Source organism: Polypterus senegalus, chromosome 13 (assembly GCF_016835505.1).
Source record: "Polypterus senegalus isolate Bchr_013 chromosome 13, ASM1683550v1, whole genome shotgun sequence".
Lineage (NCBI taxonomy): Eukaryota > Metazoa > Chordata > Cladistia > Polypteriformes > Polypteridae > Polypterus > Polypterus senegalus.
The window spans coordinates 146920819-146947138 of record NC_053166.1 but is presented as its reverse complement, the minus strand read 5'-3'; the positions used below and the strand labels follow the sequence as shown (position 1 = coordinate 146947138).

Sequence of the window (26320 nt, the reverse complement as noted above, 5' to 3'; positions counted from 1 at the left end):
CACCAGCGTGATAGTCTCTGTACTTCATCCAGGTAACCCTGCTCATTGTTGTTAGAAAGCAGGCCTACCACAGCTGTGTCATCAGTAAACTTGACAATGATATTAGAGTCATATGCAGCTGTATAGTCATATGTGTAGAGGGAATACAGCAGAGGACTCAGAACACAGCCCTGTGGAGTGTCCGTCTTGAAAATGAGGGGTGATGGGATGTGGCTACCCACTCAAACCACCTGGGGACCTGTGTGTCAGGACAATAAAAGTCTAGCTGCACAATGAAGTGCTCAAATGCAGGTTCCTTATCAAGGTGATGAGCCTAGAAGAGATTATTGTGTTAAATTCAGAACTATAGTCTATAAATAGCATTTACGCAAAATTCCCTATCTTATTGTTCAAGTGGGAGAGTACTGTATGAAGGATCAAGGTGATTGCAATAACAGTAATACATTTATACATGATAAAATAAACAGATGAAAATTCTTTACCACTTAAGCTTTTGTTTACTTTTAAGGGTGTAATGCTTCTTTGTCTTTAAATATAGTACAAACAGATGTTTAACATTAGTTGATTTTTTGAATATAACATAAAACATTACATTCTAAAACCTGCTTAATCCAATTCAATATCATGGTGGGCCAGAGCAAATTTTGTGCAGATATGGTGTAGAATTCATACAGTAGTTTGCTAATCACTCAGCAAACTGTCTTTTCTGAATATCCGGTGTCATCCAATTCTATCTTTAGAAGACAGAAAGAGCACCAAAATGAACTTCATATGGGTACATATGTATTTGAACAGTTTTGAAGTTGGCTCACAGCCCAACTTTGTAAGGTCGAGGAATTTGTCCTTATTGCTGCTATATGTGAGACAGTTCATTTAGAAGTTGGCACCCTACATTTCAGTCCTTAACTTAGTGACTGATATGGTAATCCTTAGAATTGCAGTCTCAATCTCAGAGATAAAATTAGATTTTGGAGCTTTTCAGTCCCATGGAATATATTGTACATGTTTATTCCTTTATTGTTTAACCCTACAATTACTCTCTTGATTGCAGGGTTCAAAGCATATACTCAGACATTTCATTTTATCCTTTATGTATATGATAATATTCTTTCCACAATATATGTATACATTCAGGTAGAACTGACAAGCTTTTGAAAGTACAGTTGCAGCTAATTTGCAATTCTGTGTTATAAAAGCCAGGTTTATGCATTACTATAGGTGACACAAGAACTCAAGCAAATACTTCTTTGGATTTCCTTTTATTGTCTTACTCTGCAGATCTCTGTTGCAATAAAAGCCCTAAATCTGCTAATATTTGTCAGTGCCAGCAGACTGAGAAACAATTTGCTGTTGTAAGAATGGTGTATGTCTTGATGAAAAGCTGAAAGTTTTTGCACTTGCCACTCTTTTCAGTAAAAAATCCAGATTTGCCCATTTTTTGTGATATAAAATAATGCATTGCAATGAGTAAGGGCTGAGATGGTGCAGAAATAGTGGTGTTTTACACATAAATAATATATAAATAGTTAATAGTGATTGTTGTTTTGGAATGTGTCAAAGCACTCAACAGTTTTTATCCTTACCTGATACTCAATTAAAAATGTCCCCCTTTTTAATGAAACGCCTCATTGATAACACACAGTAAAGCGTCAAATTCAGAAACAAACAGCAAACAACTGTGAAGTTAGCAAGGGCACAATCAGTTTTTTTCTAAAAAAAAAATAATAAATAACTCTCCAAACCTGCTTGATCCAAATCGAAGAAGCAGGGGGCCGAAGCCAATCCATTGTAGGACCCAGTCATGCACATAGCTAGACCTGGCTAATTAAAGCTGGCAATTAACTCAACATTTATGTCTTTGGGATATGGGAAGAAAACCAGATTGCCCAGTGTAAATCCAAGTAGAGATGGCGAGAATATGCCAACTCCATTCAGTCCCATCATATCACCACTGTGCTGCCCAAAAAGTAAAAAATAGATAAGGGTTATTTCCACATTGGAAAAAAAATTAAAATAAAGTGGCGTGCATGTTTTGGCATTTCCGTCTGCTGTATTTTTGTCAGCTTGTAAATGTCCTTTATCTCTTTACCCATTTCTTCCTAATGCAGTCTTTGCATTCATTATGTGCCCCACTAATTTCAAAGGAAAGAAATCCTTTGACATTCTCTGTTGCATTCTTAGCCACTTGCATTTTCCATGTATCTGTAGTGCATAATGTGACCATTTATTTGCATAATCACCAGAAAAATCCTAGACGGTCTTTTACTCGGCTCAAATTACTAAAAACAAACTAATGATATTCAAGGTGCACTAATTACAGAATAAGTGCTTCATCCCTCCACACAGAAGCACAGCTAAAATATTAATTTATCACATTTATCTCTGGTCTTGTCATCTGGTTGGATGAAGTATCTAGGATGATAGACTCAATTAGATAGAGTCACACCATCAATTCCATAGCTCTGTGACAAAAATCGTCCTGCTTAAATCTTCAGTTTTACAGCTAGTGTTGGTTCAGTCAAGCCTTTTTCGGTAATTGAGAACATTTTAAAACTGTGTTTTGAACCCTAGTTAACAAAACTTATATTAAATCATTATTATTTGGGGTGTCTGAAACTTGTTCAGGGCTTAAAAAACTTTGAAAGCATGAGAATACACAATTTCTTATTAAGTTATCATTTCTTTCATTCCAGTTAACAGTGATTACAAACACACCCAGCATTATGTATTAATGTAGCAAATATGTTCATAGGCAATTAAATTGTATTACTTTATAAAATGTTTGCATTACATAAAAGCATGCTTCATACCCTTTGCTGCTGTTCAAATTAGACAAGAATGATTGCAACCTGATTTCTTGAGACTTGTTCAGATTTTAAAAAAAAGTATTATAGTGATTGAGAATATGTAAGAATTGACAAAAATTTCTTTGCAATAAGCATGCTATCCTTATGATGCATGAATTTTTGTGCACATAGTCCCCTTGTTAAGTATGCGCTATAAAGATGCATGTTTGCATTAAGTAGTCTCTTGTTCTGTGCCAATTATTAGAATCAGTTACAGTGAAAGTATACATAAAAAGAGACACATTTGATAAACTACGGGTCACAAAAAGAGTAAGAGCTGAAACATGTGTACATGGCTCATTCCTACCTCCCCCATAACCTCCCCCACCCCCCACCCCCCATTTGTATTCCCATACAACAGAACCTGGCATGTATTTAAGTCCATATCTCCTTGTGGCCTTTTCTTGTGTTAGGTCACAGTAGCAATTGAGTTTTTTTGCTCTTGAGTTGCATCCATTTATTGACAATACCCTTCCCTGTGCCCATCTTCAAACATCCACTCAGTCGGCAGACGGCACGTTACTCAGTCAGCAAGCGGTATTGTGAATTTTATCTTCTCTTGCAGAAATCAATTCGTCTTCGTTGCAGCAGATGAAATTTCTTGTAACACCTCTTCAGGTAAAAAAAACAAATCACTGATACTTTTCTGATGCATCCATAATGGAGCCTACATATCCTTTTTTTTCTTTGTGTTTAGTTTTGTTTTTCCTTTTATTGATTGATTTATTTCTTTCTTTATTTATTTTGCTAATGCACTCAGCAGTGACAGCTGCAAGGACTCAACTAGTAACTTGTTACTAGTTCAGTCCCTTTTAATATATTTAATTTTTCTGCTGAATGTACAGTTTTTCTTTGGAATATTGCATGTTGGGAATAAAGGCCTGCCAGGTAGTGCATTCATCCACATCATTTGTTTTTCTTTCTGTTTATTTGGCAAGAACTTTGTGATGCCCAGTTTTAGAAACATTAATCTGCCTCCTTTTATCAAGTACTGTAGCTATATATGATTTTTTATATTCTTAAAGCTGCTTGAGTTAGCTGGTGTGATGTAATGCCATGGGTAGCATTTTAATTCATCTTAACTGACTTGCTGGGTAGCCTACCATGTTTTATTTATCAATTCACATTAGCATGGAATTGCTATATTTCCTTTCAGTTTCCTAGGCTATAATTTCGATGAAATAGTCTGAATACCTGTTGTTGGGGTGCTAAATGTTAAATTTTCATCAAGTATTTTGCATATTTTAAAAATTCTTTAAAATAACAACACAAGATTAAATTTTACATTTAATTACTTATCTGTAAAGCATTGTGCTTCTAAATCAGTTTTGTTTTGCCACACTTGCCTACTATTTAAAATCCATTATTCTAACAAAAGATCACTAGTTACTATATATTTAGAAAGGCTGTCCCTTCTGTCTCTTAGTCCATACTTGTAGTTGTTTGCACAGTGGGTTTTGAAACAACTTCTAGCACTTTTGACAGTATATTTCAACATGATGTGGTGTACTTTTTGAATTGCAAAGATGAATGATAGCACTGTATGGGAGTAACATTCCATGAATATAAAGTATAAAAGTGCAGGCAGGCAGGGATAAAACCTAAAATAATAATAACCTCTAAAAGAAATCAGATAACAGAGTAATACATAATTATGTAATACCAATATTAATATGTATAATTATATAATCTGCAATTAAAAATAGTTTACAAACTGTGTAGCATATATGAAGACTGTAACAGACAGACAGACAGCTGTGGAATTTTGTAAAGATTTTTCAACAGTAGTTTAGTGTATCTGTCCTGAACAACGTAGACAGCATCATTTACTTTACCATTCACGTTCATCATAGCTGAGAGTGGCGATGTGTTGCATGTTCATTAGACAAGCAACTGTACAAGTAATAATTTCTTCATACTCTACACGTATGACAGTACTAACACTACCACGATAATACTAATTATTCATGAACAATGTGTTACACTGGGTTTGAAGTCTGTTAAGTATTGCCTTCACATAAGAGTCCTTTGTGTAAAACCTATTAAAACCTTTAATATGGTTTATGAAAAACTGTAATTCAAAATAGAAAACACTTTTCCCTGCATAATGATGGAAACATTTCACAGTACTAATGTAGATTGAAAAGTTTTACACCTAGGATAATTTTCACCCATGATAAGAATGCACTCTTGAGATAGACATGTGCTCTTTGTTATCATACAGTAGGTTTTGAATGAGATATCCTGTAGGCCACATTTGATGTCCTCTTTTAAAGATTTTTAATGTGCTATTTATGACAGATGCATGAAATTACGATTTGGCTGGCAATTCTAGAGATATATACCAACATGGCATGACTATTTGCATTTTCAAAGGTGTGTTTTATTTGGGATAGATAAAGTTTTCTATATTATTTGACAACATAACATAACATTATACATACTGTATGGATAATTATGAATACATATAATGACAGCCTTATCACTACAAATAATTTTAATTTGCTTTGAAAAAAAAAGCTATTAGCATTTGGTTTGCTGCAAATGTGTTTCTTTTTTGTATGACTATGTTGTATAAAAATTACTGCTACAGTAAATTGATGTATACTGCACAATTCTAACATTCCAAGGTAAATGGCATACTGTAGTTAGTGTTTTTACTGCACAGTTCCCAAATTGTTGATTTATCGTGACAGTTGTATTATTATGTTCTACTGCAATGGCATAATTGCTTTAATTTGGTGAACATGGCCATGGTCTTAGCGTTGTTCCCTGAAAACAGTTGTGAATTTACCAATTTAAGAACATTATCCCAGATCTCATACTATTTGTAGTACAGATAAAATATCACTTGCATTCTCAGTAGTTTAGTCCATTCAAGATTCTGTTTTTTAAACCTCTATAGATAGCGGCCAAACCCGAAATACTATATCTGGTAATAAGGGAAATTGTTTGGCTCTGCACTAAAAGCACTGTGAGCCATATGGGAAATTAAAGGATTCCATTTGTATACTCCAGAGCAGTATGGAAAAAGCAAGGTTTTAAAAATACAGTAGGGAAAACAATTCATATTTATAAGACAGGAAATGAAAATGGGGAAGAGAATCTGCTATTTTGTCACTTTCTTTGTCAGACAGTTTCAAGATTTTATGTCTTGGTGCATGTTTTCACTTAAGCGTCAACAGGGATGTGCATTTCATATGGCTGAATTTACATTTACATAATTTAAACTGCATCTTTTCTTTATAAAGAATATGTATGTTTCTGTTGTTTAACAGAAATATCTACTGTATGGCAGCTTGAAAATAACTACACATACAATAGCCCACACAAGACCTGTATATGTTGAACGTTTAGGAAGATCAGAGTACTTAGTTTTTTATTGTTGGTGTTTTATCTATTTAATACTGCAAAATGAAAAGTAAGTTAAATATTTACTTATTTGTTTTGTTATGAGCTATAGGACAGGAGCCTATTTACTACTGTGTTGCATCACCTCTTCTTTTAACAACACACTGTAAACATTTGAGAACTAAGGAGAACTGCTGTAGTATTGAAAGTGTTGTCCCATTCTTGCCTGATATAGGATTTCAGCTGTTCAACAGTTCAGTGTCTCCTTTGTCAAGTTTTTGTTTCATAATGTACCAAATGTTTTTAATAGGTGAAAGGTCTACACTGCAGGCAGGCCAGCTTAGCACCCAGACTCTTTGGAGCCATGCTGTTGTAATATGCACAGAATGCAGGTTGACATTCATCTTGATGAATTACAAAAGACTTCCATGAAAAAGGTAGCATATGTTGCTTCAAAACATGTAGATATCATTCAGCACTAATGGTGCTTTCCCAGATGTGCAAGTTACCCATGCCATATTCACTAATGCTCCCCCATACCATCACAGATGCTGGCTTTTGAACTAAGCACTGATAAAAAGCTGGATGGTCCCTTTCCTCTTTAGCCCGGAGGATGCCACGTCCATGATTTCCAACAAGAGTTTCAAAATTTTGATTCATCAGACCACAGGACAGTTTTCCACTTCACCTCAGTTTATCTTAAATGAACTTAGGCCCAGAGAAGACAGCAGTATTTTTGAATCATGGTTATGTTTGGTTTCTTCCTTGCATGGTAAAGTTTTAACTTATATTAGTGGGTGCCGTGATGAACTAGGTTTACAGACAGTGGTATTCAGAAGTGTTCCTGAGGGAATGCAGTGATTTCCACCACAGAATCACGTTTGCTTTTAATGCAGTGCTGCCTCAGGTGCCAAAGATTATGGCCATTATATATTGGTTTTTTGGCCTTGTCCTTTGTGTACAGAGATTTCTGTAGATTCCCATAATATTTTAATGATATTATGTACCATAGATGATGAAATCCTCAAATTCTTTGCAGTTCTGCATCGAGGAATGTTTTGCTTGAATTTCTGCAATATTTGGCCATGGTGAACCCCTCCCCATCTTTACTTGTGAGACTCCGCCTCTCTGGGATGCTCTTTTTATACCAGATCATGTTAACAACCTGCTGTCAATAAACCAGTTAGTTGTCAGATGTTCCATCAGGCTGCCCCCTCTCAGCTTTCTGGCATCAGAATGAGCATATATTTGTAATAAAATAACAACAGTTGTAACATTTGATATGTTGCCTTTGTTCTGTTTTCAATTAAATATGGGTTTAAATGGTTTGCAAATCATTACATTCTGTTTTTATTTACATTTTACACAGCATCCCGACTTTTTTTGGAAACAGGGTTGTTAGTTTATCATGTTTTAAAATGTATAATTTTAGTTATTTTATTCTGTTGCTTTATGCTATTTTTCTATTCAATTATTTGTATTCTGTCTGATGCAAAAGTCTAAAACAAAGGGCAGAATTTTAATAGTTTATAGTATAATATGGTAAAGAATCGTTTAAACAATCAAAAACTGCTACTGCAATCTTCAGGATTTAACCGTCAGAAACACCACTTGAAGTTAATGTTTTCTTGTCATTGTAATAAATTAGGTAAGATGTGTTAAAACATCATTTAATTGATCAGAAATAGTTTGGGAATCACATTATTCACATTTATATGTATCCATGTTTAATATTTATTTTCCCTTACAATGGACTAAGACACAGTTTAACCTCCATCCTTATCAATCAATCAATCAATCAACATTTATTTATACAGCACATATTTATACAAAAAATGTAGCTCAAAGTGCTTTACAAAATGAATAGAAAAATAGAAGACACAATAAAGAATAAACATAAGTCAACATTAATTAACATAGAATAAGAGTAAGGTCCGATGGCCAGGGTGGACAGAAAAAACAAAAAAAAACTCCAAAGGCTGGAGAAAAAAATAATTATTGCAGTATACATTCTAAATAATCAGAAGCATTGTAATATCCATGTGCATTTCTCCAGTCTTCTTTTCCTTTCGTCAGGTGTTGCTCTTGAGTACTTAATAAAATTCTAGCGTTGAACTCTGAAAAAGTTCTGAAAGCAAAAATTCAAGTTTACTTCTGAATATTCAGTAAATTCATCCATCCATTTTCCAAACTTACCTTCTCCTAAGCAGAGTCAAGGGTAATAAATTCATACAATTACTAAAATGTGTGTTGCATGTATGTATCAACATAGAAGTGCTTTTGTACAGTAAGCACACTGTCTTGTATATTGAAAGTAATTTACATACCTTCATTTTTGAAAACATTGTTAGCATAGCACCTTAATGAAATAACAGATATACATGTATTATATTTATACAATCATCAAGAATAAAGATTTGATAAATCCTGATTAATTTGTAAAATTATTATAGCAAGTTCTCAACAACATGGCAGTCATAGCCAACATATAATCACTAAGCTATAAAACAGAGAAAGAGTGATCATGTTAAAAAAAAAAAAAATCTGAAACTGAGATCAAGAGAATTACTTAATGATGCAGTAGAATTAGCTTAACTGTCTGACGTTTCAATTTCACAATTATATATTAAGAAAGCTATTTCATAAATGATGGATTCAGTTCCCTTAGAACATTGATGTACACAGACAGATATACCATACTGCATTGTCCACCAGAGATCACAATCAGTTTTCTTTTTAATTCAGGGTCAGCGATCAATAGCTCAGTTGAAGCAAAATTCATAATACACCGGGGCCCACCACAGCAATGATTGGTACCTTTCAAAGAAGGCTGAAAATACTTGTAAGTAGTTCATTAATTAATCAAGTAATATGCTGAATTGAAAGTAATGCTGATCAATATGGTTCTTTTTTTCTAGTCTAAATTATTTATGGTGAATGTACTTAGAAATAATTTATGCTAGAAACGGAGTACCATAATCAAGCATGTTACAGGGTTAAATAATGAATAACACAATGATGTGCAGTCTTTTAGAGACATATGAACAACATTTTCAAGACCCAAGTTCAGTGACAGGACGGCAAGAGTCACCTGTGTGTTAACAACCAATCATAAATGATAAATAAACAGCTAGATATTTGAGTGGTACCATCGAAAACTGAATAGTTTAGATTGAAAAAATAGGTTATGAAATATTTCAATATGAATGAGATGCATATATGTAAAACTATCTGTTTTATTTAAAAAAATTATACCAATAATATATATTATTCTGTGTTTGTTTTAGAAAACATAAAAATACAGACTGATTAAGGTTACCTTGCATATCGAGCTATTGAACCATGTCACGATTCTTTGTGGAAACTATTGTGTTTGGTATTATCTGTTTTACTTCCTGTCCCAGGAATGTAATGTTTGATGATTTCTTCATTAAGACAGAAAAAAAATCATTAGAGGTCAAGGTTAGGTTTAGGAGTCTACTTCTGCACAGTGGTAACAAGAATACAAAAATCGTGCGAGTCTTAGTGGGTACCTGTTAACAATCATATTCCAACTGTATATATAAGTGTGTGTGAAACTTGATCGAAGTTCTAAATAAGCAAATAAAGTGTAAGAAGGGTGAGGAAATGTGAGAGGCAAGTGAAAGGTAGGTTGTTATCATTAAAAGTTTTAGGTATTTTTGTATTTGAAAAGCACTAATCAGCATCAATATGTGACCTCATAACATGTTAAAAATGTTTCCTTTGTTTTATATTTAAATGCAAGTAGTCTCCAGAACAAACTCAGAAGTCTAAGAAGAGGACTTCAAATACAAAATTAGTCTAACTTAAAAATGAGTATCTCTTTTCTCTGAGAGCTAGCCTTGTGCCCAGTGCGATGCACCTTTTTAACATATACTATAATATAGGAAATCATGTGAAAAATTTTTGGCCGGATTTTCAAGGTAAAATGTAAAATTAATATATCTTTCCGTGAGACAAAAATATTCATTAATTACATTATTGAAAAAGATTTCAGACATTGTAAAAATCTGGTAGCAATAATCTGAACTTTAAATCATTACTTTTCTTTTTTTTGCTTGTCTAAGAATTTTTACCAAACATGGCAGATCAAGCATTTAGAAAACAATCTGTAATTGTCTCTCATCTCTTGATATAAAAGAAGAGCCTCTGAAGAGGTACACATGTTGATTTACATAAATTACTGTGCACTTTGTACACTTGAATGTGTACGGTATCATCCTACAATTAAAGAAATGCTGGTCACTACAAATGTAAATTTTGGATGGTAAGTATTTTACAAACAACCTGTACTTAAAATTAAAAATCAAAATAGATTGCACTTTGAAATTAGCTTTTTATCAGCGAGTATTCCATAAATTGCACTTGATTGTTACTTGATGAACTAATAAATTTCTATCAAGCATTCTCTTTCTGTAAAACAGTTGATTTACAATGATCTGAAGTGACATGAGTAGGAAAAATCTGGCTCTCTATGGTTCCTTTAGCCAACACTGATATCTGCTTTATTTATTTTCTTCAGGTTTGTCCATTTTAATATTTGAGGAAACAGCAACTTCACAAAAATGTAACCCTTATAGTGGGTTCTTATTTGATTCATATTTACAGTTCAATCATTTAAAAAGTCAAAGCTTTAACTAATTTTTGTGAGATGCTCTGACAGTTTCAAATACAGTATACACAGTTTAGAAAAGTGCATTTCATTAACACAGTGAAAAAATATAAAAATGTATATTTTCTTGAAACATAAAAGCTAAAATCAGCTGAGACTGTTTTCTGTGAGTTACAGTATAGCCCATTGTAGACAACATTGGCTTTCTGTGTGGGTTTGTAGAACAAAAGCAGCCATGTTTAGGGTACAGGGGAAAAAAAGTGAATTGTTTAATTTTTAATTTAAAATACTTTTTGACAGCTCTTGGTTTTGCTGTTAGTGTGAATTAATCCCAAGTTGTTCCTCAGCACTTCAAATTGCAGTACAATTTCAGTTACTTAATAGTGTTGATATGAATTAGGATATACAGTATCATTACTGTGCACGAGAGCATTCCCGTAATCTCCCGTAAATTTTGGCAATTAAGTCATGTATACAGTAGTTTTTAGTATTTGCCCTCAGTGAAATAAGTGTACAAGTGCAACTGCAGAATTAAGCTACCATTATATAAGGTTGTACAGTAATGCCAGCTGTTCCTAGAGATGTATTTAATGTGTCTTTTGCCTTTTGTTGAAGATCAGTTTTATTTTTGTAATGAAATTTTAGGAGTTTTAATTGTGAATTCTGGTTTAGATGTGGAGGTGTAAACTGCAGAAGCGTATTCAGTATTAAAAAAGTGGTGTGTATTCCAGTAAATATTACACTCTGGATGGTGGTAAAGAAAGCATTCATTAAAGATTTTAATTGGACCAGTGTATGCAGGAGATCATGAACGCTATTTATTACTTCTCAAATGATGTGAATATCTCATCCAGAAATACACTTTATAACATTTGTGCCAGGTTTTAGACTTAAACACTTGTTCTCTTTTGGAATTCTTCCTTCTACTGACTGTACATGCAATGTTGTAAGTATTAATATACCTGGATTGGAGTAGTGTAGTGTATCACGATCTGAATTAATATGTTCCTTATTATGATGGATTTGAATCTCATTGATGAGGTAGCATTATTGGATGGTTTGTAGATGGCAATGTAAACATGTTTAAAACTTTTTTCAGTACAAATTATAAGTAATATGTTATCGTAAAGACACTTTTATCCAGTTTACAAGATGAAGATACATTTGAATTATTCGCTTACATTTTTAATTGATGCACATGTGGCTTAAATTACTTGCTCAGGATTACACAGTGAGTCAAAGCAGGCACTGGACCAGCAACCTATGAATTATTCACTCAGTGTTATTTCTGTCATGACAGCTTTCAGTAGAGCCTGTAGCAAATGCCTTAATAGATGTTAAAATTAAAACAAAAATGCATGTTTACCTCGACACTTATATACAATAGCAGGATTCAGATAGAGTAGGAGGTTTTTATTGTTGGTGTCTTTTTTTTTTTATCAATGTATGTTTTGAATGAACTAGTTTCTCATAGGTCGGCACAGTGGCTCAATGGGTAGCGTTGCTGCCTCGCAGTTAGGAGACACAGGTTCACTTCCCGGGCCCTCCCTGTGTGGAGTCTGCATGTTCTCCCCGTGTCTGCGTGGGTTTCCTCCCAAAGACATGCAGGTTAGGTGCATTGGTGATACTAAATTATCCATAGTGTGTGCCTGGTGTGTGTGTGTGTGTGTGCGCGCCCTGAGGTGGGCTGGCACCCAGCCCGAGGTTTGTTTCCTGCCTTGCACGCTGGGATTGGCTCCAGTAGACCCCTGTGACCCTGTAGTTAGGATATAGTGGGATGGATGGGTGGATAGTTTCTCATGGAGTAAAACAGAAAATCCTACTCTATCTTGGTTATGTCTTTATTGTGGTGTTGGTTGCCTGAGTCATGTTGAATGTTTTCTCCTCATCTGTGTTCTGAAGAATAGAGTAATGCACTAAATATCAAATTGTGTAACAGTCAGGCTTGTCCATAGTAAACTATACTAGTTGATAGGCTTATTACTGTACTGTACAGCGGAACTCTTAATTACATATGCTAATCATCACAATTATGAGTGATTATCATAGCCTTACCATGAAACTTCTTTCAACTTCAAATGTATGGCCATGTGTACATTGTATAATGAAACTGTCATCTGCATGTCTTCTCAGAACAATGACAATAATGCCATACAGTGTAAAGACACACAAACAGAAAATAGTATACATAGAGTGTAACATATACTGTACTGTATATGTGTATTTCTATACAGTGTATATTTGCAAGTACTGTACTTTAAAGTTTGGAATTTCCCATAAATATTCATTTTTTAATGTAGCACTAGGGTGTTGTACCATGTTAGCCATTATGAATGTAGTGAGTAGTCAAGTAAAATGACACCTTATATTGGCTAATTAAAAAGATTACAATATGTAAGCTTTCTAGGCAACTCAGGCCCCTTCTTCAGGCAAGATGTACAAATGGATAGGAGACTCAGACACATGCCAGGTGCACATTGGAGCAGGGTTCAAATTCAACTCTAACAGTGGCAATTGATACCATTTTTAATCAAGGTATTACTGAATTGATTAGGAAATATACTGTAGCTGTGACATTATTCATATTGCTGATGTGACTTTTGATAGTGAACAACTTATTCAACAATCTTTTCGTAGTGAAGTACTGTGTAACCTTTCTCTGTTTTACTTGCAGAACAGTTTAGTTTAGAGTAGAATGACAGTGTGATCAGCACACTGGGTCAAGCAAAAAACTGCTCATTAAAAACACGTAAAAAACAAATATCTAATGCATGAGATGCATAAATCAGAATGAACATATTTAGGATAAAGCCACAATGCTGTACTAAAATTGTGGTGTACAGTATAGGTAAAGTTATGTTATTAAAGACATGAAAGTGAAAGATATTTTAGAATTTGAGCGCACAAGATATTATAGACAAAAAAGAAAAACATTAGAAAATGTCACTTGCTGCTCCTTTTTAAAGAGAACAGTAGTACATAGGGGGAAAAGCTCCTGTTCATCATAAAGAGTTGAGTGAGTGGTATTTCGCTGTAGCTGGTGATTGAACCTGTTAGAGGAAGTTCAAAATCCAATGTGCCACAGGATCTTTTAAATGAGATCTTTACATGTATAGATTAGGTGCAGCAGTTTCCTGGTGGGGTCCTTTTACTTTTCAATTGGTTTAAAAAGAAAACAGCGGTATTCTTTTTCTTTGTATATCTGCTATTATCACTTTGACAGTTTCCCCCGACACCATGCTAACATTTTTAGGTCATTTCACATGACTAGTCATTTGTGACAGCATGACAAGATTAGGGAGGACTGTGGGTCTAGTGTCTTGATTTGTAAATAAGAGACCGTGCAGTCTGAACCGCTTTTGATTAGGCTTCAGAGTGATGTATAATCCATTTGGCTGTGATCATACACTAGATAAGAAGCGATTGGGCAGATTTTCATGCATGCATACTTGTGCTCTGTTATACGGGTCAGATTGCATGCTGGTGCAAATTCAGTGAAGGGTTCATTTCAGTACAGCACAGTGATTAGAATTTGAAGATTTTTTGCTTCATATTTCTCACAGTTAACAGATTACTGAAAATGCAATAACCTTCCTCTTCAGAAATCCACCTTAATAACAGGACATCGGTCAGTGTGTATGTCTGTGTGTCCACCTGGGTTGCTAGGATTAGGAAGAGAAATTTTAAAATAGGTAAAGCATGTAGAAGAAAGGTAAACCATCAAAAATGATAATAAATGCACCAAATAAGCGTCCAAAAATAAGAAAATTGGCCCTATTGGTCTGCTGTGTTGTCCAACATTGTACATCAGCAACAGTAGCCTAGTAGCGACTTTCTTGAAATATTTGCACTTAGATGTATTCCCTAAATTTGAACAGTTAATAGATCAATTACTAATGGTTTGTTTCATTTAAGATTTTTAAATTAAGAGGAAAAGAAGTGGAAACTATGCGGCTGGGATAGTGTAGAGAAACGTATTTTAATCAAAAAAGTAAGTTCCTTCCACAATCAATCAATCAATCAACATTTATTTATATAGCACATATTCATACAAAAAAATGTAGCTCAAAGTGCTTTACAAAATGAATAGAGAAATAGAAGACACAATAAAAGATAAACATAAGTCAACATTAATTAACATAGAATAAGAGTAAGGTCCGATGGCCAGGGTGGACAGAAAAAACAAAAAAAAACTCCAAAGGCTGGAGAAAAAATAAAATCTGTAGGGGTTCCAGACCAAGAGACCGCCCAGTCCCCTCTGGGCAATCTACCTAACATAAATCAAACAGTCCTCTTTGTATTTAGCGTTTTCATCGAAGGACCTGATGATGATGGTCACGTAGACTTCTGGCTTTCAGTCCATCAATGTTGGTGCATCATGATGCTTTGAGTAGGTGGTGGTGGCAGGCCGCCACCACAAAGAAACCGGAAAAAGAAACAGAAGAGAGAGTAGGGGTCAGTACGGATTTTAGAGCCACCATGAATAGTTATTATGATGAACTGAACATACAGAGTATCAGGATTAAGTTAAAGTGAAGTTATGAGAAGGCCATGTTAAAGTAATGTGTTTTCAGCAGTGTCTTAAAGTGCTCTACTGTATTTGCCTGGCGAATTCCTATTGGCAGGCTATTCCAGATTTTGGGTGCATAACAGCAGAAGGCCGCCTCACCACTTCTTTTAAGTTTAGCTTTTGGAATTATAAGGAGACACTCATTTGAAGATCTAAGGTTACGATTTGGAATATAACGTGTCAGGCATTCCGATATATAAGATGGAGCGAGATTATTTAAGGCTTTATAAACCATAAGCAGTATTTTAAAGTCAATCCTGAATGACACAGGCAACCAGTGTAGTGACAAACAAAAGGACACCATGGTAATGTAATAAAATAATAAAATGTAATCAGTGTCTCTTTGTAAATAGAGTTTCGATACTGTGACCACTGCACATGCCAAATTTTGTGAACATTTGAACAGTGTTTTGGTTGTTGTAGGTGATTTTGAACTTTAAAAGCTTTAAGCTAAACTATTTGAATTCACATAAAACCTTATGCTCCTTTTTACTGTCACTTGAGCAGTTTTGTTTCTACTTGCATTTGCTGTTTCAATGTTTATTGTATTGCTTATTTTGTGCCGTATATTTGATTATACAGTAACCCATCCTCGATCGCGGGGGTTGTGTTCCAGACACCCCCGCGATAGGTGAAAATCCGCAAAGTAGAAACCATATGTTTGTATGGTTATTTTTATATATTTCAAGCCCTTATAAACTCTCCCACACTGTTTATAAATATTCCCTGCACAGTTATACAGCATAAACCCTTTGTATTCTCTTAGATATTAAGTAAGATTCATTGAAATTATGTATGTAAACACACTGTTTATATACAGTAAAACCTAAATATTATTTTAAAGGTATCGAGCGTCTCCGATATCACATATGTTACAGACATTACGATAGACAGGCCACCAGCAATAAATACGTACAATGCAAGAAAAATTGTATACAGTAAATGTGTGTACAGTGACACTAAACGTATGTACATGTACTAAGTACTGTACGTAGAAAATTAATTATAGTTACTCACCAACAATGACACGATGACTTGTCCGATAACAATGAGTTTAATTTTACTGCACAACAAAGGAGAGCGTTACAGCTCTTCTAAAGGAGCCACTTCAGGCGATTGTGTTGCACCGCCGTTGTTCTTCTTCTGGCAGTCTTCAATCCAAATCCCTAAAGCAGATTCCACCCGCACTACCGCCTTATTACGTCCACTTACAACTCGTTTTACGCCCTAGTTTAAAAGACACTGTGGTCGTAGATCTTATATTCTTTTCCTCCTTTTTAAATAAAAAGAATCGTGACTCATTGATGCCGTAATGGTGTCCTACAGCGGTGTAGCTGTTCCCTTCCTTCAACATATCCAAAACTTTTACCTTTTCGGCAATCGTTAGCATCTTCCGTTGGTGCTTGGGCACAGCCCCTGAAGCTGTAGCAGGAGCAGATCATTTTGGAGCAACAACGAAGGGCTTGACTACGCACAAAGATAAGCACAAAAGTTAACTCTTTACACAGCGAAACACGTTGATGCTGAATGAGCGAGATGAGACTTCCTGGTTAACGCCGCGGAATCGAATTCGGTGCTCTATCGCTGAGCCAGTCAGCACACAGGAACTTAACTGCATGCTCTGATTGGTTAGCTTCTCAACCATACGCCAATAGCGTCCCTTGTATGAAATCAACTGGGCAAACCAACTGAGGAAGAAAAAAGACCCATTGTCCAAAGAACCCGCGAAGCAGCAAAAAATCTGTTATATATTTAGATATGCTTACATATAAAATCCGCGATAGAGTGAAGCCGCGAAAGTCAAAGCGCAATATAGCGAGGGATTACTGTATGTTGTGATCTGTTTTCCTATTAAATCTCTTGTAATGGTGCATACTGTTAATGATACCATAGAAAAATAAGGGCTGATGTTTAAAAAAAAATACAATACAGTACAACAATTCAATACAATATCCTAGTTGTTTTGTGATATGAGTAAAATATAAATCGAATGTTTATTTAACTGTTTTCAACGTTTCTTGGAACACGATACTTAAAATATTACCAGCTTAACAATTGTCAAAACTGCACAGTTGTAATGTACTTACAGTGCAACTCAGGGAGTAGTATAATTAAATACGTGACAAGGTTTGAAACTAGAATCAGACGTACACCAAAAGTCAGTTAATAAAATGATTTCCTCTTAATTATTTGCACAGACTGAAGATCAAACCAATTGTCTCCTCCACTTATGTCTGACACATTAGCTAGAAATAGAGAGTTTTACAGCTTTGTGCATTGTCTGTATAGTAACTGACATGAAATTAGCTACATGTTCGTCTCTCCCGTGTTTATAAATGTATATTCTTTATTTGTTTCACAATGTCTGCTGCTTTTCCTGTTTCACTATTCCACTGTATTGTCAATCCATCTCTAAATCTTCATTTGATAGTTTGTGGGATTTACGAGTCATGATGTTATAGTATACTATGTGCGTTCTTTACTGCTAAGCATGCACTGTATACAAATCTGAGTTTCTTTTAGCCCTGCAGATACTGAATATTTTAGTAATAGAAATTCTTCCCATTAGTGAATTACGTTTTTGATTATTTTAATTGGCTATGTTTATATGATTTATGCTGGTAAGTTACAGTCTAACTTGCATTAATAAACATATTAACATTTTTGTTGAAAGCCTTTTCGCTGAAGTGCTTTTAAAGGTTTCTCTAATAATACAAAATGCAAAAAGTTTGATTTTGTAGACCTGACAATCAGGGATATCAACATAGTTGGTTTGATCAGAAACAAAAACGTTAACGTTATTCTTGTTTGAGAGAGTTGCCACCTTTCTAGACCACAAAAAAAGGGTCAGGTTATAACTTCCCAAGACTAAAAGGATGCCATGTTCAAGGTTCCATCTGAGGTACGTTAAACATGGACTACCAACAGTAGTGTAAGCAACTCCAATACAGTTACTCTTGTGTACAGCAGTGCCTCGAATGCATTTACTGTTAAACAATCAAACAAGTTCAAAATAGAAAAAAAGCTGCAACTGTTTTGGGCATAAACTCAAAACCCTACAGTGGATAGAGTGGGTATATATAACATGGAAAAAATCAATTCCCATTTGCTTATAATTAATGGATGGCAGGACCAAGATGTGACTACAACTGTATTGTCAAACAGGCCCATCATGTCATGCAATGACACTGCTAAATGATGACAGCAGTGTGAGTGTGCTACGATTGGCCGTTAGGGCACGTTATTCATTAAACTATTTTCTTTTGACTGTTTAAATGCTTAGGAACTTTTTAAATTTATGTTGTGTAAAGAAGACAGCTGTTGAAATTGTTCAAGTAAGGAGTGAACATATTCCTATGTTTTGTCATTTATAATCTTTGTATATTTTTTGATTTGTAAATAAATCTATATTGTGTAGGTTTACTTGACTTGCACTATGGTAGGGCTGGAAAGGCAAATGCCATGGAGAGGAATTTAGAGAAATCTGGTTCTTTCATTTTTAAAGACAGCTACTGAAATGCATTGGGTTTGGTTTTGTCAAAGTTTGGTTCAGAAGTCGATCAACAAGAACGGTTTCTTCATTCTTAGTATACTAAGAATTACTAGCTTGTTGCTTCTAGTTTTGTGACAATGCTCATGTACCCTAGGACATGTCTGGCTAACCTGGAGGCCACATTATAGTTGCAGGGTTTAGGTTTGGGGAGAGAGCTGAGTGGATTAACAAGCTGACACTTTTTCTGCATATTGCAGGCAAGCATGATGCAGATTATTCCATCAAATGCAAGCAAGAAAGTTGTTGGTTGTTCCATCTTCTACAAGAAAATCTCATTGGAATCCATTTTATTTTATACATGAGATTTTATTCCGTACAATGCATTCACGAAAGTTAGAGATAGTTGTATACAATGCAAGCAAATATATTGATGGCATCTATTCTGTACAAATAATTAAAGGGTCTTCTGTTCAAAGCATCCAAGCAAGAATGCTGGCATTAATTCAGATTCTGCTTCAGAATCCAGACATCTCACATAATTGTATCCCTCACAGGGATAAGATAACTCTAAAATCTAAAACAAGGGTTCAGAGAGGTTGGCTTGCCTTTAAAACATGTCCCCGAGCTACTGTATAGGTTACTTCACCTTCACTTCACTTTCTGTGTTGTACACAACATGGACTATAGTCCTATGAAGAAAGGCCCACTTGTACACAGATGAACAGTAGGGCATATATGTCATTTACTCACCATGGCAATACAGTAGTATGTAGCATATATTCTGTATTTTATTTATGAATTTATTTATGTGGACTTTGCTTGCCACACCAACTAACTGCTGTGTCCATATGGAGCCCTGGCAAGAAAACATTCAAAAAGTCACCACACTATTTCCTTAATCATTACAAGGTTAGTCAGATGAACCTGGGAGAAAGGTGGCAAAATAAACTGTTCACAGGAGTATATACAGACGTTCACTCGGCAAAAAGTGTGAGGTCCTTTTCTGTCTGGTTGGGATTCTTGTACCATGTTTGCAAAACTGGGATGTACAGGTAAGGGTTTCTGTTATCATTATCTGAACCTATTAAAGTGTGTACTCAGTTTTCTGTTTTAAGATAGATTCTGCTATTTTGTTAAGTAATTTCAAGTATATTGCTTAATGGCTATGAAAATAAATATTTCACAAATATTTATTTCCAGAAGATTCCGTTTATCATATCATTCCTTCAGCAGAGTTAGAGAAGAACAAAAGTATTTAATGTCAGCATCAGAAAAGCATTCAACAACTAAATATGTTTTAATTTTTAATTCCAAAGAATTGTGTTGTTGCATGAGCATATACTATGTGTAAATGTTGCTTTTGGAAATATTCATTTCTTAAGGTATATTGAGGGAAGAGTCCACTTGTAGATAAAGGTGCCTTGAAAACTGCAGTACTGCATGTGCTTCTGAAAAGTGTTTCAAATTTTTACTGTCTAATCAGAAATTACTTCATTTAATAATTTAAATTGTCTGTTCAAAACAAAAACATGGTAAGAGTAGTAGTGGAAGAAAAGCAGAAAAATACAACATTAACTGAATTACTGCTGCCAGAAAAGCTTGCAAAATTTTGACCAGGAGCTTTAGAATATCCAGGCTGAGTCATAAGAACTGTTCCATTGTTATCTGTACCCTTTTCTGTGATTTGTAACCATGTATATGTTAAAGGGGAGCATAATCTCAATAAGAAACTGAAAAAAATGCAAATAAACATGAATAGAGAGTGGACAAACTCAGAGTCTCCTGAGAGAAATTACAGTAGTATACATTTTTCTGCTTTCTTAACGAATCATATGTACAAAACTGTGAAATATTCTCATATTTATATACTAAATGATTACGTTCATTTTTCTCTATCATCCAGCATACCAGGGTAGTTCAATGAATTGTGACAATTGTCTCAATAAAAATAACAAAATCTACTGAAGTTGTACATTTCAAACATACAATACACACAATGCCATAGGGTATGCAAAAAATAGGAAACAAAAAATGTAAATCTATATACATCTGAATCTTATAAATCTTTACAGAAAATGAAAATCCATCTGAAGAGATCAATTTGCATTTTATACTAACCAACAACATAGAAGAAATTGAGATTTAATGTGCTATTTTAAGATTGTGAAAATATTTTCTGATGTTTCTTGTAGCTTATGCTGTAAGTACAACATGCTGTGTATTTTATAGGTGAGCTAATGTACTATAGGAAGGACAGAGCTCATCCTAAATGTTCTGCTATGTAATAAAACACCTTTTTGAAAAAGACAAATGAGGTAAAAGTTGAAGAATAATTTTAACAGTGAGTCTATGTTAGAGAACACTGACATTCCAAAACAAAAATCGCATTTAATAATGAGTCCAACTAATTATTACAAAAGTAATGTAAAGTTAAATTGATTGTATCAAATACCTGTAGCCACCAACCAGAGTTCCCACCCTGACCTTGACCATTTGTGTATACAGACCAGTGATTTAATTATGACATTTTCTAGCATATTACTCAATAGTGATGCACTTATGACTAGATGCACTACTTCCTTCTAGGATTTGTTTTTTAAATAATCGTATGTTTTCTATCTGTTTCTTAAGATACTGTATGTCAGTTAGTCAGTCAGTGTCCAACCTGCTACAGCCTATCACAGCTCACGGGGGTCTGCTGGAGCCAATCCCAGCCAGCACAGGGCGCAAGGCAGGGTGCCACCCCACCGCAGGGCACACACACTAGGGACAATTTAGTATCACCAATGCACCTAACCTGCATGTCTTTGGACTGTGGGAAGAAACCCACGCAGACACAGGGAGAAAATGCAAACTCCACGTAGGGTGGACCCGGGAGGCGAACTCATAAGGTCTCCTTACTACCACTGAGCCACCATGCTGCCCCAATACTGTATGTGCCCATGTTATTTAAAAAATATATTAGTTTCAAAAACTGATCAGTTCAAAGTTATGGAGCGTGAACGTGTTTTGTAGAAATTTCACACATGTATTTTATTTTTTCACAAAATTGTGAACGAGAACATTCATTGTTAATTAACCTAGGGCTCAATTTTTCTTATGTGTAATTGTTAAACTTATAAAGTTACATATTGACAGTAAAGACTAGTAGCATCACAAAATATGAAGTGTTAAAACATCATAGACGCAAAAGTCACGCACAGTGTCTGTTATTAGTTTGTAATACTTTTCTATGTGGCAGTATTATATATATATAAAAGTCAGCAGTAGTTGTAATACCCTGAATGTCCCAAATTATTAGCAGGTTAAAAAAAGAATGGATAGATAGCATTTGGTAAGAATGGTGAATAGACAACATTTTATGTGGAAAGTATATTTCTGACTAATAGCCATTTTTTGAAATTTCAGTATGTAATGAACCAACTATGCTTTTGGGCTCTGATACTAAGACATTATTGACTATTGTTTATACATATCTACCTGATCATTCTGTACCTTTCACTCCAGTTGTTACCAATATAATTTGTTCAAAATCATTCAAAGGTGGCATTTGTATTTACCAATACAAAGATTAAATGCTGTGTCCTTCAGAAGACAGTGCTGCAACACCCTCAGCACTCATCATAGCACACTTGAGTGAATGCTTCAGTGTCAGTCAGCTGTGGTGTTAAGTAGATGTTACCAAGGTACACTTTGAGTGAAACTGTATAAAGCAAATGCTATGACCTCTTAGAATATAGCTAGTGGTAGTGAAGCTTGATGCATGAAATGCTGCATTAGGTGTTTCCAACACCTACTGTATACCAAGATTCTCTTTTTAAGAAACTATTTTGGAATTTATTGTGTAGTCTAAGTAATTGTCTATGTTCTCCTTTAGGGTAGTTTTTGTTAGTTAACAAACTAAACGTGGATCTGAGATAAAGCCTGATTATTGAGTCTTTACTATTTGACTTATGATTTAGATCTTTTTCTATCCCCTATCTTGTTTTCCCATAGAATATAATTTAATATCTCTTATCACTTTCTCTTATTCATTGTTTGCACAAATTTGTAACTGTGGACCTCTAATTTCATATGCCCTCTGCACTTTGTACTGAGAGGCATCTAGGTTCCTGTCCAGATTGGCACTCTCAGACCCACATTTTTCAAAATTAGTTTTTTACGATTTGCAGACATGGTATATCTTTTCCCTCTTGGGAATGGTGAGGGGATTGGGTCTAAGCTTATTGGATGATATTTTTAATGACTTCAGCATTCCTCGATTCTACTCATTGCATTCAAACTTTTCTATCTTTCTTTTTTTCTCTACCATATGTCAGTCCTAAGGACATGTGGTGTTCCATTATTTTATACTGGAACGTTTTGTTCCAGTACTCCCATTTCCACCTTTTATACTCTTTTTATCAAAGCCTCCTACCATCCCATCCCTATTTACTATATTTGGCCCCATGATCTTCCCTTTTCTCCTCCATTTCTCTGAAGTAATAATGTCTCTCGGTTCTCCAAAAATCGGAACCACCAATATATTCAGTTTAAATGCGTGTGCTGTCTCCATCTTAACCCCACATAAGTGTTGTGGCATGGGACTTACTCCCAGTCCCATATGTAACCTTTACTCTTTTATTACCCCTGGCACCTTAATCCACATGTTCTAGTACTGTCCTCCTGTTACTTTCTTCTGGTCTTTTCTTTCCAACTCTTTTTATAAGATCTTGTATTTTAAGTTTCCTCTTCAAACTCTTATTTTCCTTCTTTTTAACTCTTTTACCTATATAGGTAAACTGGCTTTAGGCTATATGATGGATGTCTCTTGATAATCTTTTGCCAAATCTCTGGAAATCCTCTTTTGACTATCTAGTCCTTTTGGAACTTTCACTGACCTGGATTAATGGTTCAACTAGAGTCACTATCAATGAGTGGTCAGTGACTGCATGATTGTGGTCCAGTGACTCTCAGTTTTTCTCTCACTGTTTTTGTCTGTACCATATCTTTCTTATTCATGGAGCATGAGAAACATGGGGAGTTCTTTATATGACTGTCAATTTGTATCCTATTAGATATGTTTCCTATACCATTATCTTGTTCTGAAAAAAAAAGTGAAAATGAAATACGTGAGATAATCATGGAAATCTTAACAATAACAATAAGAGCTTTTGCCTTTTTGCCAAACCTGTAAACTGATCTTTAGAATTTTGCTAAAGGTGTGAGTTTTGTACCACTGACTGAAATCCTGGGCCATTTTAAAAACAAAAATACATAGAATAACATTTTGCTTTATCAAAATAGTGAAGGTGACTGTTTAATCTCTTCAATAAAAGAGAAAAATACAAATTAAGCAGTGTGTAGATTAATGTTTCCTATATTTTTTATAAATTATATATCATATCATCCATCCATCTATCCATTATCCAACCAGCTATATCGTAACTACAGGGTCACGGGGGTCTGCTGGAGCCAATCCCAGCCAACACAGGGCGTAAGGCAGGAAACAAACCCCGGGCAGGACAACCAGCACACCGCAGGGCTATTTAATATCATATGAGCAATTTATTAGTCCAGTGAAACGAAAACATGTTTCAGGTGTAAGTGATACTTATAGTTTTCCACACCAAAGAAAAATGTTATAAAGTAAAACAAAATAGTAATTTATGTGAAAAATGATAAAATTCTAATTTATTGTTGCCAGATTTGTGTTTTAAAGCCAGTGATCAGTAACATGACAATAGTGATGCAGCAGAAACAGTGCATGCAACCAGCTACGTATATGGAATTAAAGGATTTAAATGGCCACAGGTAGGCTCTCCAGGCAGGCAACAAAGTAAATTTAAAAGAGAGATCTGCACAGTAACTGATAAAAGCTGGACTGCTGAGGGACCAAAGTTGGAAGAAATGTTGAGCAAGAGAAAGTAAAGAGGCAACCACATAAAAGTGATCAAGAGAGTACCAGAAATGAACAGTACTGAAGTCAAAGGTGTTATTGCGTTACAGGGGTCCTCAGGTTTGGTTCTGAAGTTGGTTTTATGTTCAAACAACTTACTCAATTAGAAACCAGTCCATGGCTAGAATAATGAACGCTTTTAATTAGATTTATGGCTGGTTAGTGCTTCCATTCTGACATATTAAATCATTCTTATATTGTGGATTACTCTTTCCCAAAAGTTATTTTTGTGAACCAGAGTAGATTAGTAATTGTCAGTCCTCCTTTTTTCCCTTTCATTTCTTTTCAAATACTTCATTAAACCAAACACTTTATGTTGAGCAAACCAATGTAAAAAGGAACAAGTTAGAGGAGTTTTTCTATAATTCAGTTTTGCGGCCAATATGGCTAGTTGGTATTTTTTTTTTCTAACAGGTTTCACAGTCATTTTTCATATAATTGATTTCTATCCAGAAAAGCACTGTAGTGTGAGATTTTCATTTATAGAAAATTTAGGAAATGTTGCATTTTTGCAGTAGTTTAAATGCTTCGTGTAGTTTTCCTGTTTTTCTATAGCTGTAGACTGCAGCTACTTATAGCTTATCGTGCTCAGTAGTAAATACAGCCTAAATAACCCAAATACCAGGAAAAGTGGAATGAAAATCTTTAAAACCAAAAATTACATTATCTAAAACATACATACCTGTAAATGCTTGCTAAATTCAAATGAAAATATAACCAGCCTCCCATTTCGTAATATATGATTGGTCAGCAAAGCAATCCAGGAAAGAAGCACACATTTAAGTAAGGTGGGACTCCATTTAAAAGCACAATATGGTTGAGAGAGAAATCTGTTGCAACAGTGGGCCCTGGACAAAAGGTGAGGGCCTCTGGGTTAGATGGCGAACTGCTGATTCTTTTGTCATGTGCATCTCATTGTTGTTGCCAGCTTGTTAAGAAAATGAGAAGCAATTAAAAACCACTGTTTAAAACTAAAAGAAGCAATTAAAGGTTTGGCATCTTAGCAAGGGAGTTAAAAGGAAGCAGAACAATGTTGTTTGAGCAGTATTTCCTTCAGCAGCAATAACTGGCTTTGTGAAAAGTTGAAACGCTACAGTTACCTACAGATGATATGCTGTAGACGTGTTCTGCTCAGATGTTCTGTCAGTTCATTTTGTGGTGTGGACGTTGGGGCAACAGCCTGGCTGTTGTAAATAAATAAATACCCTTATAACAAATCAGTGATGCAAGTTTTCAACATTATTTGATAACCTAGCTATCAACAGTCAAGTCTGTTAGCTAACTAATTTAACGCATTCATAAACTTTCATTAAATGGAGTAACCACCACTCTCTGTATGCAGACACGAGTTGTTTGGTGCGTTTCAGAAAGTCATGTGTTTATGTTGTACTGCCTTTATGAAAACCCCAATAGCAATGCTCGCTACTGTATGTGATAGCTTGACAATCCCTGCAATGCATTCATTACATTTTCTGTTTCGAGTCGGTCC

General features: G+C 34.9%; 1 protein-coding gene across 18 annotated transcripts in view; it reads left to right on the top strand.

Annotated features, from left to right (window-relative positions):
* rbfox1 (RNA binding fox-1 homolog 1) overlaps positions 1–26320 on the top strand; it is a 2577027-nt gene that overhangs the window by 2545402 nt on the left and 5305 nt on the right. For 16 of the 18 annotated variants that reach the window (XM_039775112.1, XM_039775116.1, XM_039775110.1 and 13 more), the window contains one exon: positions 3412–3464. The exons of the other annotated variants lie outside the window; for them this stretch is intronic. In XM_039775112.1, coding sequence (XP_039631046.1) covers positions 3412–3464 — 53 coding nt within the window. The remainder of the gene's footprint in view (positions 1–3411; positions 3465–26320) is intronic. 18 annotated transcript variants of the gene reach the window in all.